The sequence below is a fragment of the Loxodonta africana genome, chromosome 13, assembly GCF_030014295.1.
Source record: "Loxodonta africana isolate mLoxAfr1 chromosome 13, mLoxAfr1.hap2, whole genome shotgun sequence".
In the NCBI taxonomy this organism is placed as follows: domain Eukaryota; kingdom Metazoa; phylum Chordata; class Mammalia; order Proboscidea; family Elephantidae; genus Loxodonta; species Loxodonta africana.
Window position 1 is genome coordinate 66,829,673 of NC_087354.1, and position 27,186 is coordinate 66,856,858.

The 27,186-nt window shown below is 42.0% G+C and overlaps 2 protein-coding genes across 2 annotated transcripts in view; both read left to right on the forward strand.

Annotated features, from left to right (window-relative positions):
- C13H4orf51 (chromosome 13 C4orf51 homolog) overlaps positions 1-25,411 on the forward strand; it is a 44,937-nt gene extending 19,526 nt beyond the window's left edge. The window contains exons 2-4 of the mRNA XM_023557101.2: positions 83-159; positions 22,365-22,591; positions 25,236-25,411. Coding sequence (XP_023412869.1) covers positions 83-159; positions 22,365-22,591; positions 25,236-25,343 — 412 coding nt within the window. The 3' untranslated portion in view covers positions 25,344-25,411. The remainder of the gene's footprint in view (positions 1-82; positions 160-22,364; positions 22,592-25,235) is intronic.
- Positions 25,412-25,587: 176 nt separating this feature from the next.
- On the forward strand, positions 25,588-26,353 carry LOC135233038 (uncharacterized). The gene is made up of 2 exons (XM_064296151.1): positions 25,588-25,614; positions 25,703-26,353. The coding sequence occupies exons 1-2, from the start codon at positions 25,588-25,590 to the stop codon at positions 26,351-26,353; spliced, it is 678 nt and encodes a 225-aa protein (XP_064152221.1).
- Positions 26,354-27,186: the final 833 nt, after the last annotated feature.

Here is a 27,186-nt window from a genome sequence, read left to right on the forward strand (position 1 = left end):
GAAAATTCCTCTAAGTCCATAGGTGAGGTGTAATTTATAAACCCATAAACTTATAACTTGTTTCTTCTACTTATTTCTTCAGGATGTCATTGCCAAACAGCTCCGCCTATAATCCTCCACTCTACCGAGCTGGTACCCAAGAGACTACAGATGTTAAAGGTAATGCAGCATATCAGTTCTTCTGAACATAACCGTTTTGCAAGGTTGCTGTGTTTATAACTTTCAGGTTCTTGGTTGTACTACATATGGTTTCCATTTGTTTCCTAAAGGCAGTGGTGTCTTTAGCAAGGAAACAAGCATGACACTATGGAAAACCGTATGGCAATTCCTTAAAAGCTAGAAATAGAAATACCATATGACCCAGTAATCCCACTCCTAAGTATATGCCCTAAAGAAATGAGAGCCATGACAAGAACAGACATATTCACACCCATGTTCATTGCAGCATAATTCAGGACAGCAAAAAATGGAAACAACCTAAGTGCCCATCAATGGATGAATGGATAAACAAACTGTGGTACATACACACAATTGAATATTACACAATGATAAAGAATAAAAATGAATCTGCAAAACATCTCATAACATGGATGAATTTGGAGGACATTATGCTCAGTGAAATAAGTCAACCACAAAAGAACAAATATTGTAGGAAACCACTATTATAAAGAAACATACACACACAAGAAAAGGTTTACATACAGAAAAAAAAAATTTTTTTCTTTGATGGTTACCAGGGATGGTAAGGGGAGGAAGGAAAAGACAGGTGCTAATACTGGTGAAGGGAAAGGCCGTACATAATATGCGGGAAGTCTGCAGAACATGACCAAGGCAAAGGAAGACACTGAGAGGAATGCGAGAATAAACGGTAACCATGGTAATTACCATAACATAGACAATCGTGCAATGAAAGCATTAACAAACAATAATCTATGAGGGGGTACATAGGTATATAGGTATGCTAAAGAGGTGTGGAAGGGTGTAAGGGAGCACACCCACTTGCAAATGTAGGTTTGGTGGTGGATATTTCTGCATACATAATTATAGGTGCTGCATATATATTAATACAGACATAGAGCACACAAGGGGCACAGTCACAGAAACTTCTTAGATATAACCAAACACCTTGTAGGACAAAGTTCCTAGGCTCTAGGGTGAAGGACTATAGACTCAGGGGACATCTATATCAATTGACGCAACGTAGTTCATAAAGACAATGTTCTGCATCCTACTTTGGCGAATAGCGTCTGTGGTCTTAAAAGATAGTAGCCATCTAAGATATAACCATTGGTCTCTTCCCTTCTGGAGAAAAGGAGAGTGAAGAACACCAAAGACTCAAGGGAGCAATTAGCCCAAAGGACTAATGGATGACATGAACCAAGCCTACACAACCCCGAAACCAGAGGAACTACCACTACCACTGCCGACCACTCTGACTGGGATCACATCAGAGGTTTCCTGACAGAGTGAGAGAAAAATGTAGAATGAAAAATCAAATTCAAAAAAAGGACCAGACTTACTGATCTGATAGAGACTGGAGGAACCCCTGAGACTATGGCCCTAAGACACCCTTATGACCAGGAAGCCATTCCTGGAGAACACCTTCCAGCCAAACATTAGACAGGCCCATAAAATAAGCAATAACACCCAAGAAGAATGTGTTCCTTAGAACAATCAGTCATACAAAATCAAAAAGACAACATTTGCTCAAAACCAAAGATAAGAAGGCAAGAGGGAGTTAGAAAATCCAGACAAAAGGAAACAGGGAACACAGGGCAGAAATGGGAAGAGTCCTGACACATTGGGGGAAATCCAACCAATGTCATGAAACAAAGTGTTAATGTGCAAACTATTAAATGGAAAACTAATTTGCTCTGTAAACTTTCACTTAAATCACAGTAAAAAGCATTTTTAAAGAGGAAAAGAAAACAAACATGTTCTACTCAATCTGTTGCTCTTAAAAAAGACAGTTATTCTAGGGCAAAAAAATGTTCTCCTCCATATTAGTCCCAGAATGTATTCCACTAGAATTTGGAGCTCTAGGTAATGTAATCAGAGCTCTGATGGTGCAGTGGTTAAGAGCTACAGCTGCCAACAAAAAGTCAGCTGTTTGAATCCACCAGCCACTCCTTGGAAACCCTACGAGACAGTTCTATTCTGTCCTATAGTGTCGCTATGAGTTAGATTCAACTCGACGGCAATGGGTTTTTTTTTTTAGGTAATGTAGTCTGAGTTTTACTGGATACACCAAAGAACTAAGAAGAGAAATCAAAGTTATAAACCATAAACTAGTGAACTATATTTACTAATTTGTATCTGCCTTTAAAGGTTCTGCTTTCTACCCTGTTAGTTAAAGTAGGTTAACACTTGTTTGCTGCCATTGAGTGGGTTTCAACTCATGCACAATAGAACAAAAGCTCCCCAGTCCTGCACTATCCTCATGACAGGACCGTTGTGATCCTTAGGGTTTTCACTGGCTGATTTCTGGAAGTAGATTGCCAGGCTTTTATTCCTAATTCATCTTAGTCTGGAAGTTCCACCGAAACCCATTCGGCATCATAGCAATACGCAAACAACCACTGACAGAAGGGTTGTCCCATATGGAAGGTGGGAATTCTACCACTGAATCACCAATGTCTTATATGTTAACACTAGCTAATACATGCTGCTGTTGTTAGGTGTCCTTGAGTCAGTTCTGACTCATAGTGACCCTATATATAAGCCCCCCCAAATCTAACTGCTTTAGTGCAACACACAAATTTTTTTTCTTCATTTAAAGGTCAAGGTGGCTGTCCTGCAGGCAACCTTCCATATGGAGACTTAGGGACACAGGCTTCCTTTATCTTGTGGTTCCATCATCCCTTGGGGCCCCCAGTCCTTTGTCTCCATCTGGCAGATGGGAGATGAAGGCACGCACAGCACTTATGCTCTCTTTACAAGGGAAGAAGTAGTCATGAGGCCCCACCTAGATGCCAGGGGGCTCAGAATTAGATTCTTTGACTGGTCGGCCACTTCCTAGCAACAAATGCACACTACAGAAGGGAAACTCAAATGGTTGCCAGCTGGCCCTCTCTGCCACACACTCAGATTTTGAGGAGGAAACAATATGTTTTTCCCATATAATTCCATTTCTCAGAGTTAAATCTTTAAAGGTTTAAGAAGGACTGATGGTTATAATCTCAAGTTAGGATTTTCAGCACTTTTCAAAATATGCTGGTAATGTTTGCACATTTGTATTTAAAAGTTTAATGTGGGGAGGGAAGTGGAAGGTGGATAGAGTTATCCTGCAGCCTTACAGCATTTTCCTAAATAATGGAGATAAAGGTTTTTAATGGTTGCCTTGGAAGATCACTACTCTGCTGGCTTTCCTAACAAAATTTGATTTTATAGGACTAATGCATTTGAGATGGATTCTATGTGTCTGTTTTGGATCACATAACATCCCTAAAACTATGTGTTGTAAATCCTAACCTCTATGCCTGTTGTTGGAGCCCTGGTGGTGGCAGTGGTTGAGAGAGACAGCTGCTAACCAAAAGGTCAGCAGTTCAAATTCACTGGCCACTGCTTGGAAACCCTATGGGACAGTTCTACTCTGTCTTACAGGGTCGCTGTGAGTTGGAATAGACTCAACAGAAAAAGATTTGTTTTTTTTGGCACGCCTGTGGTTATAATCCCACTGGGGAATAGGTTGTCTTCGTTATGTTAGTAAGGCAGGATTACTGTAGGGTGTATCTTGAGTCAATTTCTTTTGACATACGAAAGAGATTTAGAAAGTAAGTGAGAGAAGCAGAGATGGGGAAAGAGAGATGCCAAGCCTTCTCTCTATCTAAAAATTTCCCAGAAGCAGAAACTCAGAAGAGATAAGGACCTTCTTCCAGAGCTGGCAGAGACAGAAAGCCTTCCCCTAGAGCCAGCAACCTGAATTTGGACTTCTAGCCTCCTAAAAAGTGAGAAAATAAGTTTGTGTTTCTTAAAACCACCCACTTTTGGTATTTCTCTTATAGCTGCACTAGATAACCAAGATAGGATTTGATACTGAGAAGTGGGGGTGCTGCTGTAGCAGATACCGAAAACATGGAAGTAGTTTTGGAATTGGGCAATGGATGGAGGTTAGAAGAGTTTTAAGGTGCCTAAGGCGAGCCTAGATTTTCTTGAAGAGACTGTTGGTAGAATTATGGACATCAAAGGAAATTCTAGGAAGGGCTTGAGGAAGTCAGGAGAGCTGTAGAGAAAGTCTCAATTGTCTTAGAGAATACACATGGTGAAGCAATACATATGTTGCTAGAAATGTGGCTGTTAAATGTGCTTTTGGTGAGGCTTTAAAAGAGAATGATGAACATGGGATCGAACAATGGAGGAAGAGCGATGCTTTTCATGCAGTTGCAAAGGACTTGTCTGAATTATGTTCAGATGTTTGGTGGAAGGTAGAACTTGTAAATGATGAACTTGGATATCTGGCTGGAAAGATTTCTAAGCAAAAATTTAAAGGGGCCGTGTGATTTCTTCTTGCTGCTTGTAGTAATATATGAGAGGAAAGAGATGGACTTAAAAATGAACTGTGCAAAATGAAAACAGAACTTAAAGATTTGGAAAATTCTGTTGTACAAACTAAGGACAGATGTCTTAGAATGTTCACCAAGGACATGACTACACAATCTTTTGTTAAAGAGATCCAGCCTGTGACTGATGGATCTAACCAAATACCACAGCAAAAACTCTATCAGCTTAGACTGAAGGGAACAGAGGAAAAGGAAAGAGCACTGTCTGCCTCTTGGAATTCTACAGGCAGGAAAGAGGCCAAAGGAACTATATCTGTTGTCCTCTAAGAAAAGAAAAGGTCCATCCCTGGAGCAGCTTGAAGATCAGCAAAACTGTTGGAAGGAGCATCAGAAGCAGGACCTTCTTGGTTTCAAATGTGGGCCATGGTCTCCTGGATCTCAAAGGGTGGGACCATAGCCTCCTAGGTTTCAAAGAGTCAGATCTTTGCCAACTTGGTTCTGGAGTGGGGCTGCCATTAATGTGTGCCAGGGGGATATGGCTACCACCCAAAGCTGAGGGGGCCAGACTGCCAAGCCCAAGGGGCAGAAGAATGGGGCCCACCAAGGCTGAAGGGGTGGAGTCACCACTCAGATGGACTAGGAGAATGGGGCTGCCCAAAGCCAAGGGAGCAGAGTTGTCACCCCAGTAGGTCTGGTAGGTGGAACTGAAGCCCAGGGCTGAGCAGCCTCCACCCAGAATCCAGAGGGCACAGCCAACACCTAGAGTCTGGAGGGCAAGACCATTGCCCAGATGGTCTCAGAGAACAGAGGATTATTTTCAGGCCTTGAGAGCTAATGTAAGTTGTTTTGCTGGATTTTGGAGTTGTTTGGTATGCGTTATTCCTTCTTTCCCTCAAATTTCTCCCGTTTATAATGGAAATGTCTACATTGTGCCTGTTCTACCATTGTGCTTTGGAAGCAGGTAACTTCTAATCTAGATTTCACAGGTTCACAGATGTAGAGGAATTTTACCCTAGGATGGAATATGCTCAAATTTTCTCCCATATTTGATTTACACGCTTCAGAAGATGAGATTTGGGCTTGGCGTTGATCTAAGACTTTTGCGATGACGTAATGGGATAAATGTGTTTTGTATGTGGCAAGGACATAAATTTGGAGGGCCAAAGGGTAGAATGTTACAGATTGAATTATGTACCCCCAAAATATGTGTTGTAAATCCTAATCTCTGTGCCTGTGGTTAAAATCCCATTTGGGAATAGGTTGCCTTTGTTAATGAGGAAGGATTAGTGTAGGGTGTATCTTGAGTCAATCTCTTTTGAGAAATAAAAGAGATTAAACAAGTGAACAAGAGAAGCAGAGATGGGGGAAGAGAGCTGCCAAGCCACATGAAGATTGTCCAGGAACAGAAGCTCAGAAGAGATAAGGACCTTCCTCCAGAGCTGGCATAGAGAAAGAAAGCCTTCCCCTAGAACCAGCACCCCGAGCTTAAGACTTCTGGCCTCCTAAACTGTGAGAAAATAAATTTCTGTTTGTTAAAGCCATTCGCTTGTGATATTTCTGTTATAGCAGCACTAATTGACTAAAACAGTGTCCCTCTATGGTTTCTTGAGACAAGGAGACAGGACAATTCACCCTTTGCGCTATTGTCAAAATCTGGAAAGACCATGTTTTTTCCTCCCCTTTGCAATAACGAGCATAAAATTGAAACACACTACGTAGGGTAGAGACAAGTCTGAGCTAGTGTACGGGAAACTGAACAGCCTGATCACATCATCCAAAGTAAGTTAAGGTGGCAGTGCATCTGATCTGGGTAGCACCAAGTACAATTCTATTACATTTATATTGCTATTTGTGCCCTTCGGAATTCTGATGAACCCCGCTAATCACCTGTGGCCTGCTAGAGCTGATAACCCAGCAGCCCAGCAGTTGGATGGGTGGGAGTATTTGAAGGGTAGTAAATGAGCAGCAAAAGCAATAGTTTACTACTTTACAATAGATGTTACTTTGTTTTCCTATCTCCTTTCCTGTTTGAATAGTAGAGTATTGGTAGGAGGAAAGTTAGAAAAGACACAAGTGTATACATTCATAATGATGTTTATGAATGGATTTTCCCCCATGTTGCCCTTTTCACTCTTCTCAAATGGTCATTTTAATTTAATTGATGGCTATTGTCTTTATTAAGAAGGGACAGTATATCAAGGCAGAGTTATTCGGCCAAATGAGAAATTCTTCTTGTGTTTCTTTTCAATTTCCATGTGTGATTTTCAGATCATCAACTTTAATTGTGCTGAAAGCCCCTAAAAGCCCCTAGTGAAGCCAAAAAAATAAAACATGAAGCCAAAGACCAAATTGCCAATACTAGCCAGCTATATTAATTTGCTCACCATTACTGGACATGGGTCTGTTGAATATCCCTTTGTAGACACTTACCCATTCATAGATGGGCAAATCAGACGAGCTGTGCTGAAATGATGATTCACAATCATCACAGGGAAAATGAATCTCAAGATCTGCTTCACAACTGTCTTTCAAAGACTTCAGTCTATTTGTTCAACTTTTGTTTTCCTTTTGGATTGCTGTTAATTTTCTTTCTAAGTGTCTTACCTGGGTTTGGTGGTGGCTTCTCTAAGCCATTTCCCTCCTACGGCCCATCGCATGTTTATCTCTCACACTGAAGAAGTACAAAACAAAAGTTAATAAAAAGTATCATAAAACTACAATACAATCAACAAATGATTAAACTGAATTCATCTTTCTCTCCATTTAAAAATTCTGCAAAGACAGACTCCAGCAAGTTGTGTTTAATCACAAAGTTTCTCTCGACCAGAAGAAATGTTATAAAGAATGGAATGTGGTGGGATGCAGGCTGGAGTCTTAATGTGGTAGAATGCAACACAGCTAGGCCTGCCCTTCCTCTTGTCCTTTGCTCCATACCTGTGTCCCACACCTGCACCCTATTCCGATGAACCCAAATTAGCCTTGCCAAGGGATGCACGGGCCTGAGATAAAATGCATGCTGGGAGGAGGTTTTATACGGGATGACCAAACATTACAGATGTGACAACACGTTGTAAGATCCCCTTGGGGTGTTGCTTAAGCACAGATGACAAATTCCAAGTCCCTGAAGCAGCCACCTGGAACTGCATTTATGGTATACAGCCTTTACAAGGAAGACAATGTCTAGGAGAATATGGACAAGAACCAAATAATATTCTGAGAAAAGTGGATGTAATGTAATTTCCAGAGTGTTTGTGTCCAATTTTAACAATTTTTAATATCCTCCTTTTTCTCCGGCTCCTTTATTCCCACCTTTATTCTTCTGTGAAATCTCGCCCAAACCTCAGAAGACTCTCTAAAAGCAATAGGAACTCATCAGACTACCCCATAAGTCGTGCCTTGTTAACCCAGTCCATTCTCCATAAATGAGATGATGTCACCGCTCATAAATATGTAATGTAATTCTGATTCTTTACCAAGGCCTTTCCCAAATGTGACACCGCCTATCATTCCAGCCTCAGTTCATGCCTCTTATCACTTTTTCTCACTCTATTCCGGTTACATTGGCTTCTTTTTGTACTGGGAAATGCCAAGCCCCGGTACATGCTACAATATGGATGAACCTCACTCTAAGACATAGTTGTTGTTCTTGTTAGGAGCCATCAAGTCATCTCTGACTCATAGTGACCCTATGCAAAACAGAACAAGATGCTACCTGGTCCTGTGCCATCCGTATAGTCACTGCTATTTTTGAGCCCGTTGTTGTAGCCACTGTGTCAATCTCTTTGAGGGTCTTCTTCTTTTTTCGCTGACCCTCTATTTTACCAAGCGTGATGTCCTTCTCCAGGGACCGGTCCCTCCTGTTAGCATGTCCACAGTATGTGAAGCAAAGACATCATACTGAGTGAAATAAGCCAATCACAAAAGGACAAATACTGTATGATCTCACTTATATAAAATAACAAGAAGAGGTAAATATGTAGAGACCAATGGTTATTAATGGTTACTAGGGGCGAGTCTGGGGAGGGAGAGAGGGAATCAGTCTCTGGGAAGTAGTGAGTTTTTATCTATGGTGATGGGGAAATTGGCATCAACTAAGGGCAGTGGTTACACAACGTGACTGATGTACTGATAATCAGTACACCAGAAAAAGGGCAAAATGACAAATGTTGTGTTATATGTCATTTTATAAAACAACAAAACCAAAAATAAAAAATAAAAGTGCAGCTGTTGACACTATTTAGGTATAACCAAATACCTCCTGGGATTAATTTTCTTGGTGCTTAGGGTCACGGTTTCATGGAACAACCCAGTCAATTGGATTGTTTTTAGAGTTTCTCTTCTACCTCCTAATTCAGTGAATAGTGCCTGGGATCTTAAAAGCTTGTGAGTAGCCACCCAAGATACTACAATTGGTGTCTATTAGCCTGGAGGAGCAGCAGAAGAAAGAGATCCAGGAATCAGAAAAGGAATTGGACTGTAGATCTAATTGCCTCCTTTGCCACAAAACCAGAAGAAATGGATGGTGCCCAGCTACTATTATTGAAGATTTTGATCAAGGACTCAATAGATGGATCTTGATCAAACAGGGGGAAAAATGTAGAACCTAATTTCAAATTCCTATGGAATCCAAACTTACTGGACCCACTGAAACTGGAGGAACCCTCAAATCTATTGCCCTGAGATAATCTTTAAGCCTTGAACTGAACCTATCATCTTTAATTGAACAACTGTTCAATTCAATTATGAAAAATGTGTACCTTGTGCATTATGCTCTTTTAAAGAATTATCTATATGAGATCAAACTGACAACAGTAACTCTAAAGCATAGACGAGAAATGTAGGGGGCAGTGAATCTAAGTTAATGGGGGTGAAATAACTTGAGTAATGTCATGGATTGAATTACGTTCCCCCAAAAATGTGTGTATCAGTTTGGCTGGACCATGATTCCAGTATTGTGTGATTTTTCTATATGTTGTAAATCCTGCCTCTATGATGTTAATGAGGGAGGATGGACAGCAGTTGTGTTAGTGAGGCAGGACAATCTACCAGATTGGGTTTTGTCTTGAGGTATAAGAGAGAAGTGAGCAGAGAGACACGGGGACCTCAAACCACCAAGAAAGAAGCACCGGGAGCAGAACGTATCCTTTAGACCCGGGGTTCCTGCACAGAAAAGCTCCTAGTCCAGGGGAAGATTGACAAGAAAGACCTTCCTCCAGAGTCAACAGAGAGAGAAAATCGTCCTCTGAAGCTGACGCCCTGAATTTGGACTTGTCACCTACTAGACTGTGAGAAAATGAATTTCTCTTTTTTAAAGCCATTTACTTGTGATATTTCTCTTATACGAGCACTAGATAACTAAGACAGAATTTGGCACCTAGAGAGTGGGGTGCTGCTCTAACAGGTACTTAAAATGTGGAAGCGGTTTTCAAACTGAATGACAGAAACGGCAGCAGCAGGGAACCAGCAGCAACAGAGCCAGGAGACCAGCGCGAGAAGGTGCTGGAGCCAAACCTTGAAGCAAGATAGCTGGGTGCCTGTGTACAGACAGCAGTGAGTCTGAGTTAATGGGGGTGAAATAACTTGGGTAGAGATAGCAAGAATGATGCAACATAAAGAATATAACCACTGTCACAGAATTGTACATGTAGAAATTGTTGAATGAGTTTGTTTTGCTGTATTATATTTTCACCAAAAATAAAATAAATATTATTTTTAAATGCCTAGCCATTTCCTGCCTCAGGACCTTTATATGTGCTCTTCCCTTTACTGGAATGTAATTCTTCACCCCTTTAATGAGCTACACCTTCTGGACTTTCAGGTCTCAATTTAAATGTTACCACTTTGGACAGGCCTTCCTTGACCACCATGTTTAAAGTAAATTCTCCACACTCTCTTCCCACTTATTTTCTATCTTGGAGCCTAGTTTGCTTTCTACGAATCATTGTATTTGTTTGTTTACTTATTATCTCTTTCCCCTTCTAGAATATAAGCTTTATGAGGGCAAGAGCTTGTCTGTCTTGTTTGTCCTTGTAACCCAGCACCAGTCACAGAGCTCAACACAAAACAGATGCCCTCTAATTGTTCAAAAGCATTTTGAGAAAAGGACTGGTCAGTGGGGGGGAGAGAGATGCTGATGAAGAGTGAGCTAATTAAATCAGGTGGACTCGGGAGAGTGTGTTGGCAACTCTTGACTGGAGGGGGGATGGGAAGATAGAGAGAGAGGGAAGACGGCAAAATTGGCACGAAACGAGAGACTGTAAGGGCTGACTCAATAGGGGGAGAGCAAGTGGGAGAAGGGAGTAAGATGTATGTAAACCTACATGTGACAGACTGATTGGAATGGTAAATGTTCACTTGAAGCTTAATAAAAATTAAAAAAAAAAAAAAAAGCATTTTGACATTTTCTTTCCCACCACATAGTTCCCCCTAGAGGCAGGTTGTTATTTATAACTTGCCTTCCAAAAGTTAATTTATAGATTACTGCTCTGGTGGTATAGTGGTTAAGAGCTCAGGCTGCTAACCAAAAGGTTGGCAGTTCAAATCCACCAGCCGCTCCTTGGAAGCTCTATTGGGCAATTCTACTTTGTCCTATAGGTTCACTATGAACTGGAATCGACTGGATGGCAACGGGTAATTATAAATTAGAAGTATAGTTTTTATAGAAGCAAGGTTTGAGCAACTTGTGCTTCGAACACAAAGTTGGCACAACTTTGTGCCTTTTGAATCTTATGTAGTACACTATAGAAGTGCAGTCCTTTAAAAATAGAATGAGCAAATCACACATAGCACTGTTGCCCATGTACATGATTTTAGTTGCATATGATCTTCCATCCCCTACCCCAGGTTCTGTAACGGGCTAAGGAGATACAACCAGGCAAACCCCAAAGCTGAAACATCATGTGTGAAAATATAAACAAGTAACTGCAGATGTGATTTGGAGTTTCAGGGACAGGGAAGAAAGACAGTAGGAGAATCATTGGTACCTGTAGAATTGGGGCTCAAGGCAGGGGAAGGTACTTTCCATTTCTTAGCAATGTGGATGTGTGTCTTGTGACATCCAAGCTTTGTTAATCTTGCTTCCATAATGTCTCAAGGATTTAACCCACTTTTGCTGTTTTGGGATTATTTTCAAAACTTATTGTTCCTCAAGTTTAGGGACCCAGGGTAAAGGTGGGAACACAGGCGTTTCGACATGCCTGAATAGGGGGGAGGGCTTTTCCCACAAGTTCTCCAGTCTGCCTGAGAAAAGAACTAGAGGTTGGCCTGGGCTGAGATCCTAAAGGGGAAAAAGCAGCCAAACCAGGCAACCTGCCCCAGGTTTCCTGGGAAGAAAGCTTTCACACCCTGGCCAGCAGAAGTGTTGCCGGGTAGAAACCCCAGGTTCTGCTCGGTGCCAGTCGTCTCAGCCAATAAATGAGAGACCAAGGTGGGAGAGTGGAAAAGTACCTTTATTCATTGTGCAAGGAAAGGAAACAGTCTGGGCTGCTGCTACCAAGACTGCTTGGCTAGGGAGAAGGGGAAAGTTACTTTTAAGGGGTTTACAAGTAGGGAGTTCATAGACGTTACATCAACAACATTCTCAGTCATACTGTGCAGGTACAATGGGGTTTACGTATAACTTCATTCAAGAAAGTTACTATGCATGAGGTCTAAAAGGTTATCCTGAATGTCAACATGGCACCTAAACCGGTTTCTGCCAATTTCCTCTAGTTTGGGGCAGCAGTTAAGGAGAGGGGAAACAGGATTCTAATAGTAAAGTTATGGGCATGCTAAGCAAAGGAACCAGGATTCTAATGTAAAGCTACTGGGTGTGCCAAGCAAGCTGCTTGAGGCGGTAGAATTTTCTGTAGCCTGGGGACCTGTCATAGAGGCATCAGGGGCATCCCCTCTCCAAGGCATCCTCTGCTCTGAAATCCAAAAGTGGGGCTAAAAGACGGCTCTCATCTCCCCCTCGGCTCTACAGGGAGAAACCCTTGAATGAAACCCATTTCCCAAAGAAGCAAAGTAGTTCTTAGGCATCTTTTTCTGTGTGTGAGTCCAAAAAATCCTCTACTCATTATTAATTGAGTTTTTTCTACGCTGAGGTCCCACCCTTTTCACTCCCACCATGTACACTGGGCATGTTCTCCTCACCCTCCCTCTACCATCTCCCCACACCTGGTGTCTCGAGGGAACTGACTTTACCACTCCCCTCTTGGTACAACTCTCACAGGTCCATTCTGTCCAAGGCAGGGGAGGACTCAGAAAGGCCTTGTCATGAACAAACACCCTCATTGTTTTTTCCTAGGGCCACCCTTGTTTGCCTTCCATTGTTAACCACAGAAAGCTGCCCTGGAGATATTTGAGGGTTAGACTGCAGGCTACTCCCTCCCATAACCACCATCTTCACCCTTCCTCCTACCCTCACGGTAGGACTTAACAGCCTCGGGCTTCCCAGGGCATGCAGTGAAGGGGACAAGGTGACTTGGAACAAGCCTCCCTCATCACAGGGTTCCCACCCCCCACTCCTAGTGTGGTTGTCACAGACAGTCTTCTCATACTGGGGTTTATTTTGTTTACTGGCTAATTTGTATGCCTTGCTATTGTAAGTGCATGCATTTCTTATAAACTACAGAAAGAACAAGATCATATTGGTCACCAAGAAATCTAGGTGGCATGACAAGCACTTAGCCTGAGATTGAACCTCATCACACTAAAAAGTACAGAAATGCTGAATCATTGCTGGCACACCCTAAAGAGCCCAGAAAGTTCCCCTGGATGCAGGAAATACCAATGTCCCTTCCAGGTGTTGAGAATTCCTCTCTCTCTCTCTCTATTTTAAATTAGCAAACAGCCTAATAAATGGTTAAATGTGTTTGCCGGAAAATATTCAACTGTAAGGCAACAGTTTCCAAATTCCCTGCAGAGACTGGACACAAGGGATCATTGGCAGCCAAGCCTGTTATTAAGAAGGTCACAAGATACCATCTGTTACTGTGTGCACTTTACTGTTCAAGCATAACATTAACTAGGAGGTGGCTGCAATTGATTTTGCCTGTGAACTCAAAAGACAGCACTAGAGTGGGCAGGACGATGATTTCAGTGGACTTGTGTGAACACACCATGAGTCTGCCTAAGGCTAAGGCATGGCTGGGGTTATGTGGGGAGAAGACTGGAAGACGGCTAAGCATGGCTTCCAGGTCTGTCCTCAGCTGTAGCTTAAATGTAATTCGGGATGCTGCTGGCTGACTTTGTTAATCTTTTTGTGCCTGCTTGAGCCATCTATAAAGTATGAAAAGAGCACTGCCTTCTTCACCTGGGTCAGAGAAAAATTAAATAATATATACATACTTTACTTTTGAAATTAAGGCAGATAGATGAATGCCTTGTTCTTTCATTCACTTAAAAAAATGTTTTTTTTAATCTATAGAAAAGTTGAAAGAATAGACAAACAAGACTCACATACTCTTCTAGATTCACCAGTTCTTAACATTTTACCACAACTGTTAACGTTTTCTTTATCATGGTATGTTGGTAAAAAAAAAAAAAACCCAGTGCCATCAAGTCAATTCTGACTCATAGTGACCCTATAGGATAGGGTAGAACTGCACCATAGTTTCCAAGGAGCACCTGGCAGATTTGAACTGCCGAGCCTTTGGTTAGCAGCTGTAGCACTTAACTACTACACCACCAGGGTTTCCGGTATGTTGGTACCTGTATATAATTCTTTGCTGAACCACTGAGAGGAACTTACAGACATCATAACAGTACATGCTTAAACACTTCAGCAGTATCTCCTAAGAACATTCTCTTACATAACCATGATATTATCATACTCAAGGAATTTAACACTGATAGGCTAATTTTTATCTAATATCTAATACCCATCTTTTAAAATTTGTCAGGAAAGAAATTTCCTATGTAATCTATTCCCGGGGGCAGTGATACTTCAATGGTAGGATTCTCACCTTCTGTGCGGGAGACCCGGATCAACTCCCAGCAAACACACCTCACGTGCAGCCACCGCCAGTCTAGCAGTGGAGGCTTGCATGTTGCTATAACGCTCAACAGGTTTCAATGGAGCTTCTAGACCAAGACAGACTAGGAAGGGAGACCTGGTGACCTACTTCCAAAAATCAGTCAGTGAAAATCCTATGGATCACAACAGTCTGGTCCCATTGTGCATGGGTCACCATGAATCGAGGGCTAACTCAACGGCAGCTAACAACAACGACAATCTATTCTAGCAGTTAACAATGTTCTTTTTAAAACAGTAATGCCTCATATTTTGGGGGACCTTTGAAAAATAAAATGAAAGCTCTGGGCCCTATCTTCAGATAAATATTTATAAAGGTACGTATACATGCAAACAGTGCAGACATCTTGGATTCCTCCAGAGTGCCCATGGGCTCCAGATTAAGAGTTGCTAATGGTTGATCTGTTAAAACAAAAATCATATTAAGCCAATGATAGAAATTGATTGAAGTTTACTGAATATACGATTTGCAAGTCAAGGTAACATTTCCGCTAAACAAACAAACAAACAAACAAACCAAACCTGTTGCCATTGAGTCAATTCCGACCCTATAGGACAGAGTAGAACTGCACAATACGGCTTCCAAAGAGTGGCTGGTGGATTCAAACTGCCGACGTTTTGGTTAGCAGCAGAGCTCTTAACCGCTGTGCCACCAGAGCTCCACATTTCCACCAGAATGTCAGGAATGTTTTGAAGATGAGAAGAACTTCCAAAATTCTTATACAAAATCTTATCGGCATTACCACGGACAAACAAGTGGGAACAGAACTGAAAAATTTGTGGTCAAAAACAAAACCAAACTCTTTGCTGTCCAGTCCATTCCAACTCATAGTGACCCTATAGGATGGAGCAGAACTGCTCCACAGGGTTTCCAAGGAGCTGCTGGTGGATTCAGATTCGAACTGTTGACCTTTTGGTTAGCAGCTGAGCTCTTAACCACTGCACCACCAGGGCTCCAATTTGTAGTCAGGAAGGATTTTCACACAGCATCATCTTGAAGAACAACTGAAATAATTACTGATTTGCCTTAAACAGTGCTCCCAGTCTGAAGTCTGTTTCCTGAAACTAACTGAATTCTTCAAAAGAACACAATGCCTGAGGCAAAATGGTCTGACTGGTTTATCTAGGGCATCGTTTCACTCAAAAGTGGCTTTTAGGCACAGTTTTTTCAAGGCTCAAGGTTCAAAAGGACATCTAAGGACAATGGCCTGTGTGAATTACCTCAACTTCCATGAAAGCCAGAAATCCAGGAGAATTAAAACAATTTTGCCAGATCTAAATTCTGCTCCTCTGGTGTGCATACAATTTAAGACCACAGTACTCCAGAAAGATGGAGAGCTTTTTGTTTTCACTTTCCAACATTATATTTTGTGTTCACGAGGCTTCATTTCAAGGAACTTGAAGTTTCAAGGAACTCGGAGATGGGAAGGTGAGAGATAGAATTATCCCTAGTCTATTGAAGGGAAACAAATAAGGCTGAGAGTTGTACTATGACAGACACCCAGCAGGTGGACTAAATAATTAGAATAGAGGACCTAGAAGAAACTTCCAAACTTGAGCTTCTGTGATTCTGTAAGAGCTGAAACTCATAAGCCTACACTTGTTTTCTTGATCATTTACCTCTAGAAACCAAATACCTACAGCAACCCATCAGAGTTGCCCCAGTGTTTTAAGGACCTAATACCCATACCCAAGGGTAGTGTCTTAGTTATCTAATGCTGCTATAACAGAAATACCACAAGTGGGTGGTCTTAACAAACAAGTTCATTTTATCACTGTTTAGGCTAGAAGTCCGAATTCAGGGTGCCGGCTCTAGAAGCCTTTCTCTCACCGGCAGTTCTGGAGGAAGGCCCTTGTCTCTTTTCAGTTTCTGCTCCTGGGAGATTTTCATGTGGCTTGGTATCTATCTTCCCCCATCTCTGCTCGCTTGCTTTGTTGCTCGTGTACCCTACACTAATACTGCTTACTAACATAACAAAGAAAACACATTCCCAAATGGGATCATAACCATGGGTATAGAAGTTAGAATTTACAATACGTATTTTTGGAGAACACGATTTAATCCGTAACAGGCAGAAATTGTTGGAAGTTATTAACATTGTTAGTTTCATCAATAAAGTCACCCAATTTGGTTACAGTTCTTGGAGGTGGATACATGCTAGCAAATTAGGGTAACATTAAATGTCCTTGATTAAAATTTCAAACTGAAACTGCCGTGGTCAAGTTGCATTGTGGGTTCTATTTTATCAACTGTGTTCCTTCGAAGAAAAATCGTTAACCATATTCCACCATTTGTGAACTTACTGGTGTTCCTCTCCAGAAACACACTAAGGAAAATGAGAGACATTTTTAGCTCAGAAAAATGACCAATTTTGACTAAAAGAGGGACGTAAATGTGTACATGTCTCATGCTGTGGTCTAGCACAGCGTCCCTGTGTGATACAAATGGCGGCTAAATGAAACGTTGGAGATTCGAGTCCACAGAGGTGCCTCAGAAGAAAGTCAATCTACTTCCGAACAATCAGCCACGAAAAACCCTGAGGGGCACAGGGTTGCCAGAAGTTGGAGTAGACTCAGGGGCATCTGAAAGGAAAAAATAGTCTAGCACAAATTTTAATCTTTTTTTCCATAATGCATCAAATGACTGAATATTACTTTCCACAAAACTTTAATATTACAGAATTATATAATTGACTGATTAATAATTAGTATAATTTTCAAAAGAATGGGTGACAAAAAGCTAGTTAACGCCTCTGGAAGGACTATGGGATTTATAGAAGTCCTACAGAGCTTTGAAAAGCTAAGAATTCATGGCCAATAGAACAATGAGAGCTAATTGTACAGGATACACTTCTTATTCACTTGCTTTTATTGCAGCTATGAAAAAGTGAGTTTTTCTTGAATTTAGTTAGATAATTATGAAAACCTTTTTTTTAAATTTACTTTTGCTTAAGAGACTTGGTTTAAAAAAAAAGTTTATCAGCATAAAATAGCAAAAATAACAATGAGGAATCGCCAAAGGCTATCCAAGTATACACTTAAAATAGGTGGATTTTACAGTATGTAAACTATACTTCAATAAAGTTTTAAAAAATACACCAGAGCTTCTCAAGACCTTGAGAAAAATGTACAGTCTTAGACTTTTCAGCATAGCCTTGGTTCGCTGTGATCCTGAGTGAGCAAGCTGTATACTGTGGTAGCACGTCCCAGGCATAAAAACCTTAGCCCCTCCCAGTAGTTCCAGAACATTTACTATGAATTTAACTTTTAGTCACAGTCTGGTCTCACCTGACTGACTGTTGCTCTTCTGTTGGTCAGATTCTTAACGGAAACAGGGATGAATGTACAATTTGTTGGTGATAGCTGAATTGGGAATGTAAGAAATTTCATTTTAACCCTGAGTTTAACCTTGGTCTTCCCTCTTAATTTGCAATTCAGGACTATCCCCTGATAGAACCGGTTCCTTTGGAAAGTCACTTGATGTCAAGCATAAGGTGGTAAGTCCAACATTTTCCAAGTAATCATTTATAGGTAGAGTGCTTAAATGATTGCACACTGTATTATTCATGAAAAAACAAAGTGGGTTGGAGTTATTTTTTAATAATATTCATTCATCAAATGTTCGTTTCTGAGGGCTTATCGTGTGTGTGGCTTTCTATCAGATGAGGGGGATACAAAGACAGCCGAGGTTATGAATCGGGAACAACTAGTGATGCTGTGTTTTTATCACAGTCACCAACTTTTCTTTCAATCCTTTCTCTTTTCCATGCATGACAGTAATTACATATAATATACTGGCAATTAAAAACAAAACCAGCTTTTCTCTGATTATAAAAAAAATCCACGATATTTGTAAATTTTCAAATAATACAGAGAAATGGAGAGAAAAGCAAAATTTATCAAAATCTCCTCCCCCTGCACCTAGATAATCCCCATTAACATTTTGGTGAACTTCCTTACAAACATCTCTTTATGTTTATGTGTATATAAAGACATACACCCACGCATTGTTTTTTTCTGAACCATTGGAAAGTCGGTGGAGACATCATGCTCCTTTACCTCTAAACATGTCAGTGTCTGTTTCCTAAGATCAAAGATATTCTGTAATAGAACCACAGGACAGTTATCAAAATCGGGAAATTTAATATTGATGCAATACTATTGCCAAATTCCAGTCCATATTCACTTTGGTCAACTGTCCCAATAATGTACTTAAGCTATTTTTTTCCTGGTCCAGGATCCAACTCAGGATCACACATTGCATTTTGCTTTAATGTTTCTTAAATCTCCCGTAATCTGGAACAGTCTTTCAGCATTTCTTTGTATTCCTTGAGCTTGACATTTTTGAAGAGTACAGGACAGTTATTTTGTAGCATGTCATTCAATTTAGGTTTGTCTGATGTTCCCTTGTAAACAGATTCAGGTTATGTATTTTTGGCAGGAATACCACTGAAGTGACATTTTGTTCTTCTCAATTGGAGCATATCAGGAGGAAAATTATGTCAGTCATAATAACTTTGGTCTTTTGGTTAAGCTGGTGTCTACAGATTTTATTATTTTATCTATTTTGCTTTTGTCTTGCCACACTGAAGATTATTTACTTTTCAACACATTTTCAAAACTATATAAGATCATCTACATTTTACCTTAAGCTGAGTATTTAATTCCTTGGCTGAGCCTAATATCGTCTAAGAGCTCAAAAAATCCATCACTTTCTCTTTCCAAATCATTTATCAAAATGTTAAATTCAACCATTTCTAGCATCAGACTCCGGAGAATCTTACAGTTGTTATTTCTCCAGCTAGAGAAGTTTGATCTTTCATTCTACCCACTAAGCCATGCCATGGGATGTCGCCAGGTTAAGAAGGTAGTGGTTTCCTTTTTAACATTCTTCTCAATAAAGACCTCTTGTTTTATGTCAAGTCTCAAGGCACTTATGCAGATGTTTGGGGGGCTCTTTCCCTGTGTAGTTCCTTTCTTTCTGTACTCTGCCCCTTAATTTCCAGGTGCTTCAGTCTCCCCAAACTCTGATGTCTCTCTCTTCAACTCATTAAGACCATCATGTTCTGCTTGCCATTCCTCATGGTGCCATAGAGCAGAACATGGTGCAATTGTAGGGCTCACTTCATTTATTGTCTTTCTGTCATCATCCTGTGATGCTTATTGTCCAATATCTCAATAATTTATTTCATATATCTTTTCCAGTTTTTATTTTCTTATGGTAGAAAGGCAAGTCTGGTACAAATTACTCCACCATGACTAGAAACAGAACCCATAGCCATCAAGTTGATTCCAACTCATACAGCCCTGTAGGACAGAGTACAACTGCCCCCATAGGGTTTCCATGGCTGTAACCTTTACAGAAGTAGACTGCCACATCTTTCTCCCATGGAGCAGCTGGTGGGTTTGAACCGCCAACCTTTTGGTTAGCAGCCGAGTGCTTAACCACTGTGGTACTTCTGTTACAGCAGCACTAGATAACTAAGACAGCTAGTGTAGGTCAGAGAACCAAAAACTTTGACTAAATGCTTTCTGGCAGGGCAATGTGGGAAAATACCACAGAACTAGTAAAATTAAATTAGCAGGGACTTCTAGCTGTCTTAGTTATCTATCTAGTGTTGCTATAACAAAAGTACCACAAGTGAGTGGCTCTAATGAACAGAAATCTATTTTCTCACAGTGTAAGAGGCTAGACATCTGAATTCAGGGTGCTAGCTCTAGGAGAAGGCTCTCTCTCTTTCTGCTCTGGGGTCCTCGTCTCTTTTCAACATCTATTCCTTGGCAATCATGTGGCAGGCAACTTCCCCTCTGTTTGTGCTTGCTTGCTTAATCTGCTCTTTTATATCTCGAAGGAGATTGTTTTCAGACATACCCTACACTAATATGGCCTCATTAGCGTAACAAAGTAGACCCATTCCCAAATGGAATTATAACCACAGATATAGAGGTTAGAATTTACAACACTTATTTTGGGGGGACACAATTCAATCTATAACACTAGCCAATATCATGCCTAAATTTTGCTATTACCTGCAACTTGCAGAATGTAAGCTCCATGAGGTCAGGCGATATTTATCTGCTCTGTTAGCTGTTGTATCCCCAGCACACAGAATGCCGCTTGGCATGCAATAGGGACACAAATATTTGTTGTTAAATGGACTTCTAGACTATGGCAAGCAGAACGGTAGGGCAATGGTTGGGGTCTAAACTGGGTTAGCTCTGTTTACTTCTTTTATTCTCTTTACGCTCAGCTTCCACACATGATCAGAAATAGTAGTTAGAGACAGGTTTACACACTTGTTGGTAGGTAGAATTTCTTGGGGGAACTGTTATAAAGAGTATAAGAATATTCAGATTAATGTATGAATTATTGATAGGAAATAGTAAAATACTTTGTTCTCTTATGTGGTTTTAACTTTTCTCTATAATCTTTCTAAAAAATATAGAATAATTGTAATTTGCTTAGAGTATCATTTCATTTCTACAAATGTAAACAAATATACAAATGTAAATATCTGCTCATCTCCTGCCAGAGTTATCCTAAAGTTATCTAAATGAGTGGAATAAAAATTCATTATAGTTCCTATTTCCGTGTTAAATAAGAAACTTCCAATTACCTAAATAAGAAGAAAAATAAAATGAAAGAACTTCATTTACATTCAGTTTTGGAAAGCAGGCGTATTTTACTTTTCCATGCATCAGTTCTCTGTACCACTATAACCGTATGGATAGGATAACAATAGCTGCAACAATAGCCTCAAACATACCAGTGATAGTGAGGATGGCCCGGAACCAGGCAAAATTTTGTTATACAAGGGGTCTCCATGAGCTGGAGCCAACTTGATGGCAACTAACATCAACAACAACAAGCTTATCTACTGAGTCTCCTGTTAGCTTCCAGGCACCTGGCTGGGTAAAAGTGCCAGGAAGATTTGAATCAGATTTGTGAAAGGTGACTATATTTTGTTCACCTTCAGAGTTGTCTCCTAAAGAAAGTGCGAATCTGAAGAACGGCCAAATCAATAGTCTATTTTCTTGTGTGAATTAAACCCCCCAGATTATGAATTTGATGATCCTAACGTAGCAGTGCAGAACCCTAGTGGCGCAGTGGTTAAGAGCTCCGCTGCTAACCAAAAGGTTGGCAGTTTGGATTCACCAGCCGCTCCTTGGAAACCCTATACCTGTTGCCTTCAAGTCGATTCTGACTCATAAAGACCCTATAGGACAGAGTAGAACTGCCCCATAAAGTTTCTAAGGAGCACCTGGTGGATCTGAACTGCCAACCTTTTGGTTAGCAACCAAAGCACTTAACCACTATACCACCAGAGTTTCCTGGAAACCCTATGGGGCAGTTCTATTCTGTTCTATAGGGTCGCCATGAGTCGGAATCGACTCAATGGCAAGCAGTTTTTGATTAATGTAGCAGCATCCAAAAGCCTTTTGAAAGGGGGCAGGGGGAGGAGGGACAACATTGGAAAAAGAATTTTATTAGATTTCTATTGTCATGGAAGTGGCTGGTAATTTCTCTTTGTAGGCACACCAAATTCTCTTTGCTGACTCTATTGCACCTACAAATTCTGAAAAATCACGTAAGTCCCGTCCTAAACTACCACTTTCTGCCTTTACTTTAATTATGATCTTTAGCTGATATTTTCATACCTTCAAGTCTGAGGCCATTTAAGGCTTTTGGCATTCCGCTCCCCACCCCCCCCACCCCCCCTCCTCATTTCCTGGCTATCCCTGATCTAACAACCAGGAAGTTAGGATGAGGAAATGAAAGGAGGCAGAAATCCAACAGAGACATTTTGCCACTCAGCAGTAGCTCGGAAGAAGTGAATCTACATGAGAAGGTCGTGGTGGTGGCAGAGGTGGGGATGTCAGGCTTTGGGGTCTACTTAGTAAACAAAGGTTTTGGGATATGAGTACGTTTCATTTATTCATACTAACGTGGATTCTGTTTACTACAGACACTTACACCTTGACCGTCTGTCTCTTCTCCCCAGATGTGAGAATTAAAAAGCCAGCATCTGAAAACCTGACGCACTTCACCCTGCGAGGCAAAGGCTTCCTGACCTACGTAAGAATCCTTTTTCCTTGTCCTCAAACAGTGGATCCCTAGGGCAGTGTCATAAGCATCCTTCTGTGTGTCTCTGTGTGGCATTGAGTGGTGGCGACTGAAGGTTTAGAGTTGGTGTGAAGGTAATCCCTGATTTATAGTTAGGCAAAAAGTAAAGCTGTTTTGGTAAGCAGTCTTCCTTAAAGCCTCATGAACATTTTCTTGTTTAGATCTGGCCAGTTATTTTGGAAACAAACCTCAAAGAGGCTTCAAAAGACTGGAATTTCTGTTGTACCGTCAAAATTTACCTCAGTGATATCAGTAATTTGTTGGGTTCTGCCTCTTGCAATAGAGTCGTTACGAGTTGGAATCAACTCAGTGGCAGTGGGTTTGGTTTTTTCATTTCGGCCTTTTGTAAAAAAAAAAAGCACTAAGTCCTCAGATTGTCCTTCACTGCTGGGGACCCAACTGGGTGCCCAGCATCCTGGACCTGCCCTGCCTACATAGCTGTCCTCATGTGCCTGTCCTGACACACAGCATCTACTGTCCTGTCCTTGTGACCCTGACTTCGCCCTCTAAGCCAGGGGCTCTCTCTGTCTTGCCTGATTAAGTAATTTTTCATAGAAGGTAAAAGGGGGATTCTTTTTATTATGTCATAGTGTCTGGAGACTTCCAGAGAGTGATTTGAAAAAAAGAAACTGGTGTTTGCAAGCACCCTACTGACTTCAGCTCATTTAATATAAAAGTGACACCTATTTTTGCTATACTGCTACTTTTGCTTATTAAGATTTCTCTTTAAATTGCCTTTTTTTTTTTTTAACTTACCCTCACTTGGTATGCTATTTATGTGTATTAGGGGGGAAAAAAAAAAACCCTGACCACTAAAACACAAAAATGTCATTCAAGTACCACCTAACATTTTATAAGAACTACCAGTTTGTTTTTTTTTTTTTTTTTAACCAGTTATACGTACATTTCATTTTGGAAAATGTTAGTCTATTGGGCCCCAACTAGCTAATCTGATAAACTTAGCTAATAGGACAGGATTGGATGATCCATCTTGGTTAGTTTCCTAGTATTGCCATTTTAAAGAGCAGAATTTTGATTTCTCACAGTCTGGAAGGCTAGAACTCCGAATTCAGGGCACTGGAGCTGGAGGAAGGCTTTCTCTGTCAGCTCTGGGGGAGGGTTCATATCTCCCAGCATTCCTTGGTTCCTTGGCAATCTTCACATGGCATCTCCCTTCCCTCAGCTTGTGTTTGCATGTCTGTGTGTCTATGCTGCTCTTTATAACTCTGAAGTCATTAGGTTTAGGACACATCCTTCACTGAGATGACCTCATTAACATACCAAAGAAAACCCTATTCCCAAAGGGGATTACATCCACAGATACAGGGGTTAGTATTCCAACAGTTATTTTGGGGTTGGGGGGACACAATTCAATCCATAACACCAGGTAACCGATCTATTTTCGTGGTGGCCTTCCAGAAATGGTGCTTTTTCTTCATTTACTGCTTTTGGACCCAGTGACTTTCCCAGAGAGCATTTTGAGCACGGAAAGGCCGTGCTGTGACAGGCAGTGGAGGGAGTTCTTTGAGGGCATTTGAAGCCATGCAGTCCACTGAGAGCTGTATTGTGTGGGCAGTCAGGGACCTCCCTCCATTATAGAGCTAGTTTGTGCTTCTAGGAAGGGTAGCCAATTTCCTGAAAGTGTCTTTACTGCTGGCTGGCCTCCTGGGAGTTGCTTGGGAGGATCATTAACTATTGTTAAATAAATAAATCCCTCTTGCTACATGGAGTTGTACCGGTGCCAAGCAAGTCCACTGCCAATCAGGGTCTGCAGCTGTTCTGTGAAGAAGCTGCCTTTCTCTTTGAGGGGCTGGCTCCCTCTGCCCCTCCCCTAAAGTGAATTTTCTATACTCACAGTAGCCTCTTTGAAGTCAACCATTCACAACGAATTCATCACATTACATCCGCTGTTGTTTTGATGATGCAATAACAGGCTAAAAATACACACACACAATGAATATGGGACACTTATTTGGGAAACCTTGGGCCTAGAATCCTGACAAAAAATAAATCATGACAGGATGCTTTGTTAGATAAGGCAAAACATTAAATCCTTTTGTAGGCACTGTATTTTGGGGAGAACAAGCACTGAGATGTACAAAGTACAAATTCTGCATTAGCAACAAGTAAGGACTGAGTGAAAATTTCAACCATCCACAATATTCTTAAAGCATTTGTTTGATGTCTAACATCTTTGGTAACCATCCTCCAAATATTTATATTTCTCGGTTTTCTGGATCCTAACTTCAAGAAGTTCACCATGTAAAACTGGAAAGCTGAGACATTTACACCCAGGAATGGCAGGAGCAGAGGAAGGGGGGAAAGACAGGAACATTAGAGAAGCAGTGGGTTTGGTTAGTGATTCCAAGGGTTCCTTGCCTTTTTTTTTTAATCTCCTGCTTATTGATCTGGCCTTCCACTCAGAGACACAATACATGAAATAGAAAAGTTAAAAGAGATGGAAGAAAATCTTGGAACAATCCCAACTTCTGCTCATGAGTGATGTCTGGCTTGGAAAAGGCGATTTAATTCCTAATTCTGCAAAAAAGTAACCCGTGCAGATGGGAGTGTTGACAACCAGGTGATTTTTCTCCAGTTTCAGGGACAATGTGATTCTGAAAGCAAAGTTAGCTCCTCAGATGACTCAGAAGTTGATCAATACTTCGATTGTGTGCTGGGAGGACCGTTGTCATCCTTTAGCTGAGCTGGAAACCGAAGCCACCCGCTGCAGGCCCGGAGTTTGCTTAATAAACGACTTTGAGGTATGAGAGAGCCCGGGAATATCTGGACTTTGGCAGACTGGCTTCCCTGGGCAATTTCCTGGGCTCCAAACACCTCGATTCCCCCCCCCCCCCCCCAGTTAGGAGGGACAAAAGCTATGGTTATAATTGTTATTTTGCCCCTTAAAATAAATACTTGGAATTACATTTCTCAGCAAAACCACCGAAATGGTGTTGTGGCCCCAGGAGCTGTGGGCTCTGGCCTCAAAGAACCAGTCCCTCTGATCTGAGAGACCCCGGGAGGGCACAGGGCGTGTGAAAGGCTTTTCTGTCTTCCGAGCAGTGGCCCAGAAGAGCCGGAGCCTTCCCGGCCACGTTTTCCTCCGTGCGAGGCGCCGCGGTGAGCAAACTGGTTCGGGCGGTGGAGTGGGCGCCCCGGGCAGGCGGAGTCCCGCCCTTCGCGCCCGGCTCTCCTCGCCGTCGCCGAGCCTCCCCGGGGCCCGCCCCCGGCCCTCCTGCCCCCACCCCACCTGTCTCCCCTCACCCTAATACGCCTCTCCCCCACCGTCCGTCTCCCCCCACCCTGGTACGTCTCTCCCCGCCCCAGCCCACCTCCCCCCGACTCACTCTGCGGCCTCCCCCACCCCCGTGGCCCGTCTCCCCGCCCACCCTAGCCGGCCTCTTCTCCCCAGGCTGTCTCCTCCCCACACCCGCCCCCGGCCCGCCTCCACCACCCCACCCCCACCCCCACCCCACCGCACCCTCCCTTACTCCCCCCACGCCTTCCACCCCCCCAGCCCGACGCCCCCCTCCACTGTGCGCTCTGCCTGTGCGGAGCGCGCTGGAGGGAGGGCCGTGGCGCGGCGGTGGCACCCAGAGACTCAGGGTGCGGGAAGGGCCCGGGAGGAGCCCGCCGCTGCCCCGGGCAGCACAGGGTCCCACCAGCTGCCGTTCTACCAGGGGAGGCAGAACTGCGTCTCATCCACGAAAGTAGCCGCTTCCATCTCCCTTCTTCCTTCCACTGCTGCCCCTGACCCCATTTATGCTCATTTATCAAGACTACCCTTCTCTGTATGATTTTTGTTGAATAGAAAAGGGTAATTAAAAGTTACACACACACACACACACACAAAAACACACACACAACACACACACACACACACACACACCACCTCCTTCCCAGTGGCTATTTTTGTTCTTTAACCCAGGTTGGGCTAAATACATTCCCGGTGAGCCATCTGGTCTGATTCCCGATTCCTTCGTATGGTTTCCATTAAGCTCGCCAAAACCACGCATTGAAAATGTAGCCCTGGAGCCACTCAGGAACCTCCAGGTTTTTGCCCTGGCCAGCCTAGTTAGAGAATGTCAGGCGAAGGGGTATAGGGCTCTGTTTAAGGTCCTACAGCAACTCCAGTTCAGAGTCCAGTACCTAATGATCGGCCTTATGCCGTAATTAATATGCTTTATTACTCCAAGAATATACAATTCTCCATATTAATGGTTATCTATCATTCATACATTCATTTATTTTTTACTCTGTGCAAGGCATAACTTATTAATCTTATGTTCTCATTCTAAAAACGTTAACAGCTGTGCGGATGGTTTTACAAAATAACCTGGTCACAGAAATTCAGTTCACCAGCAACATTTGTATGGTTGGGTCTACACCTCCCTTGCCCGCCCTCCACTTCCTTACCCCCAAAAGGCAAAACTCAAATACTAGCTTGTGGAAAAATACTCCCTCACACATGGTTTTGGTTTGTAGGGCAAGAAAAGGGAATGGGTTTCCAGAATCATAGAATGTTAGAGCTGGAATGTTCCCTAAGG

Bases quoted from the DNA above. Each gene is read 5' to 3' on its own strand.
- LOC135233038 (XM_064296151.1), top strand. From the start codon at position 25,588: ATGGTGTTGTGGCCCCAGGAGCTGTGG. The intron at 25,615-25,702 runs GCTCTGGCCTCA...TCTTCCGAGCAG, and splicing joins TGTGGCCCCAGGAGCTGTGG to TGGCCCAGAAGAGCCGGAGC.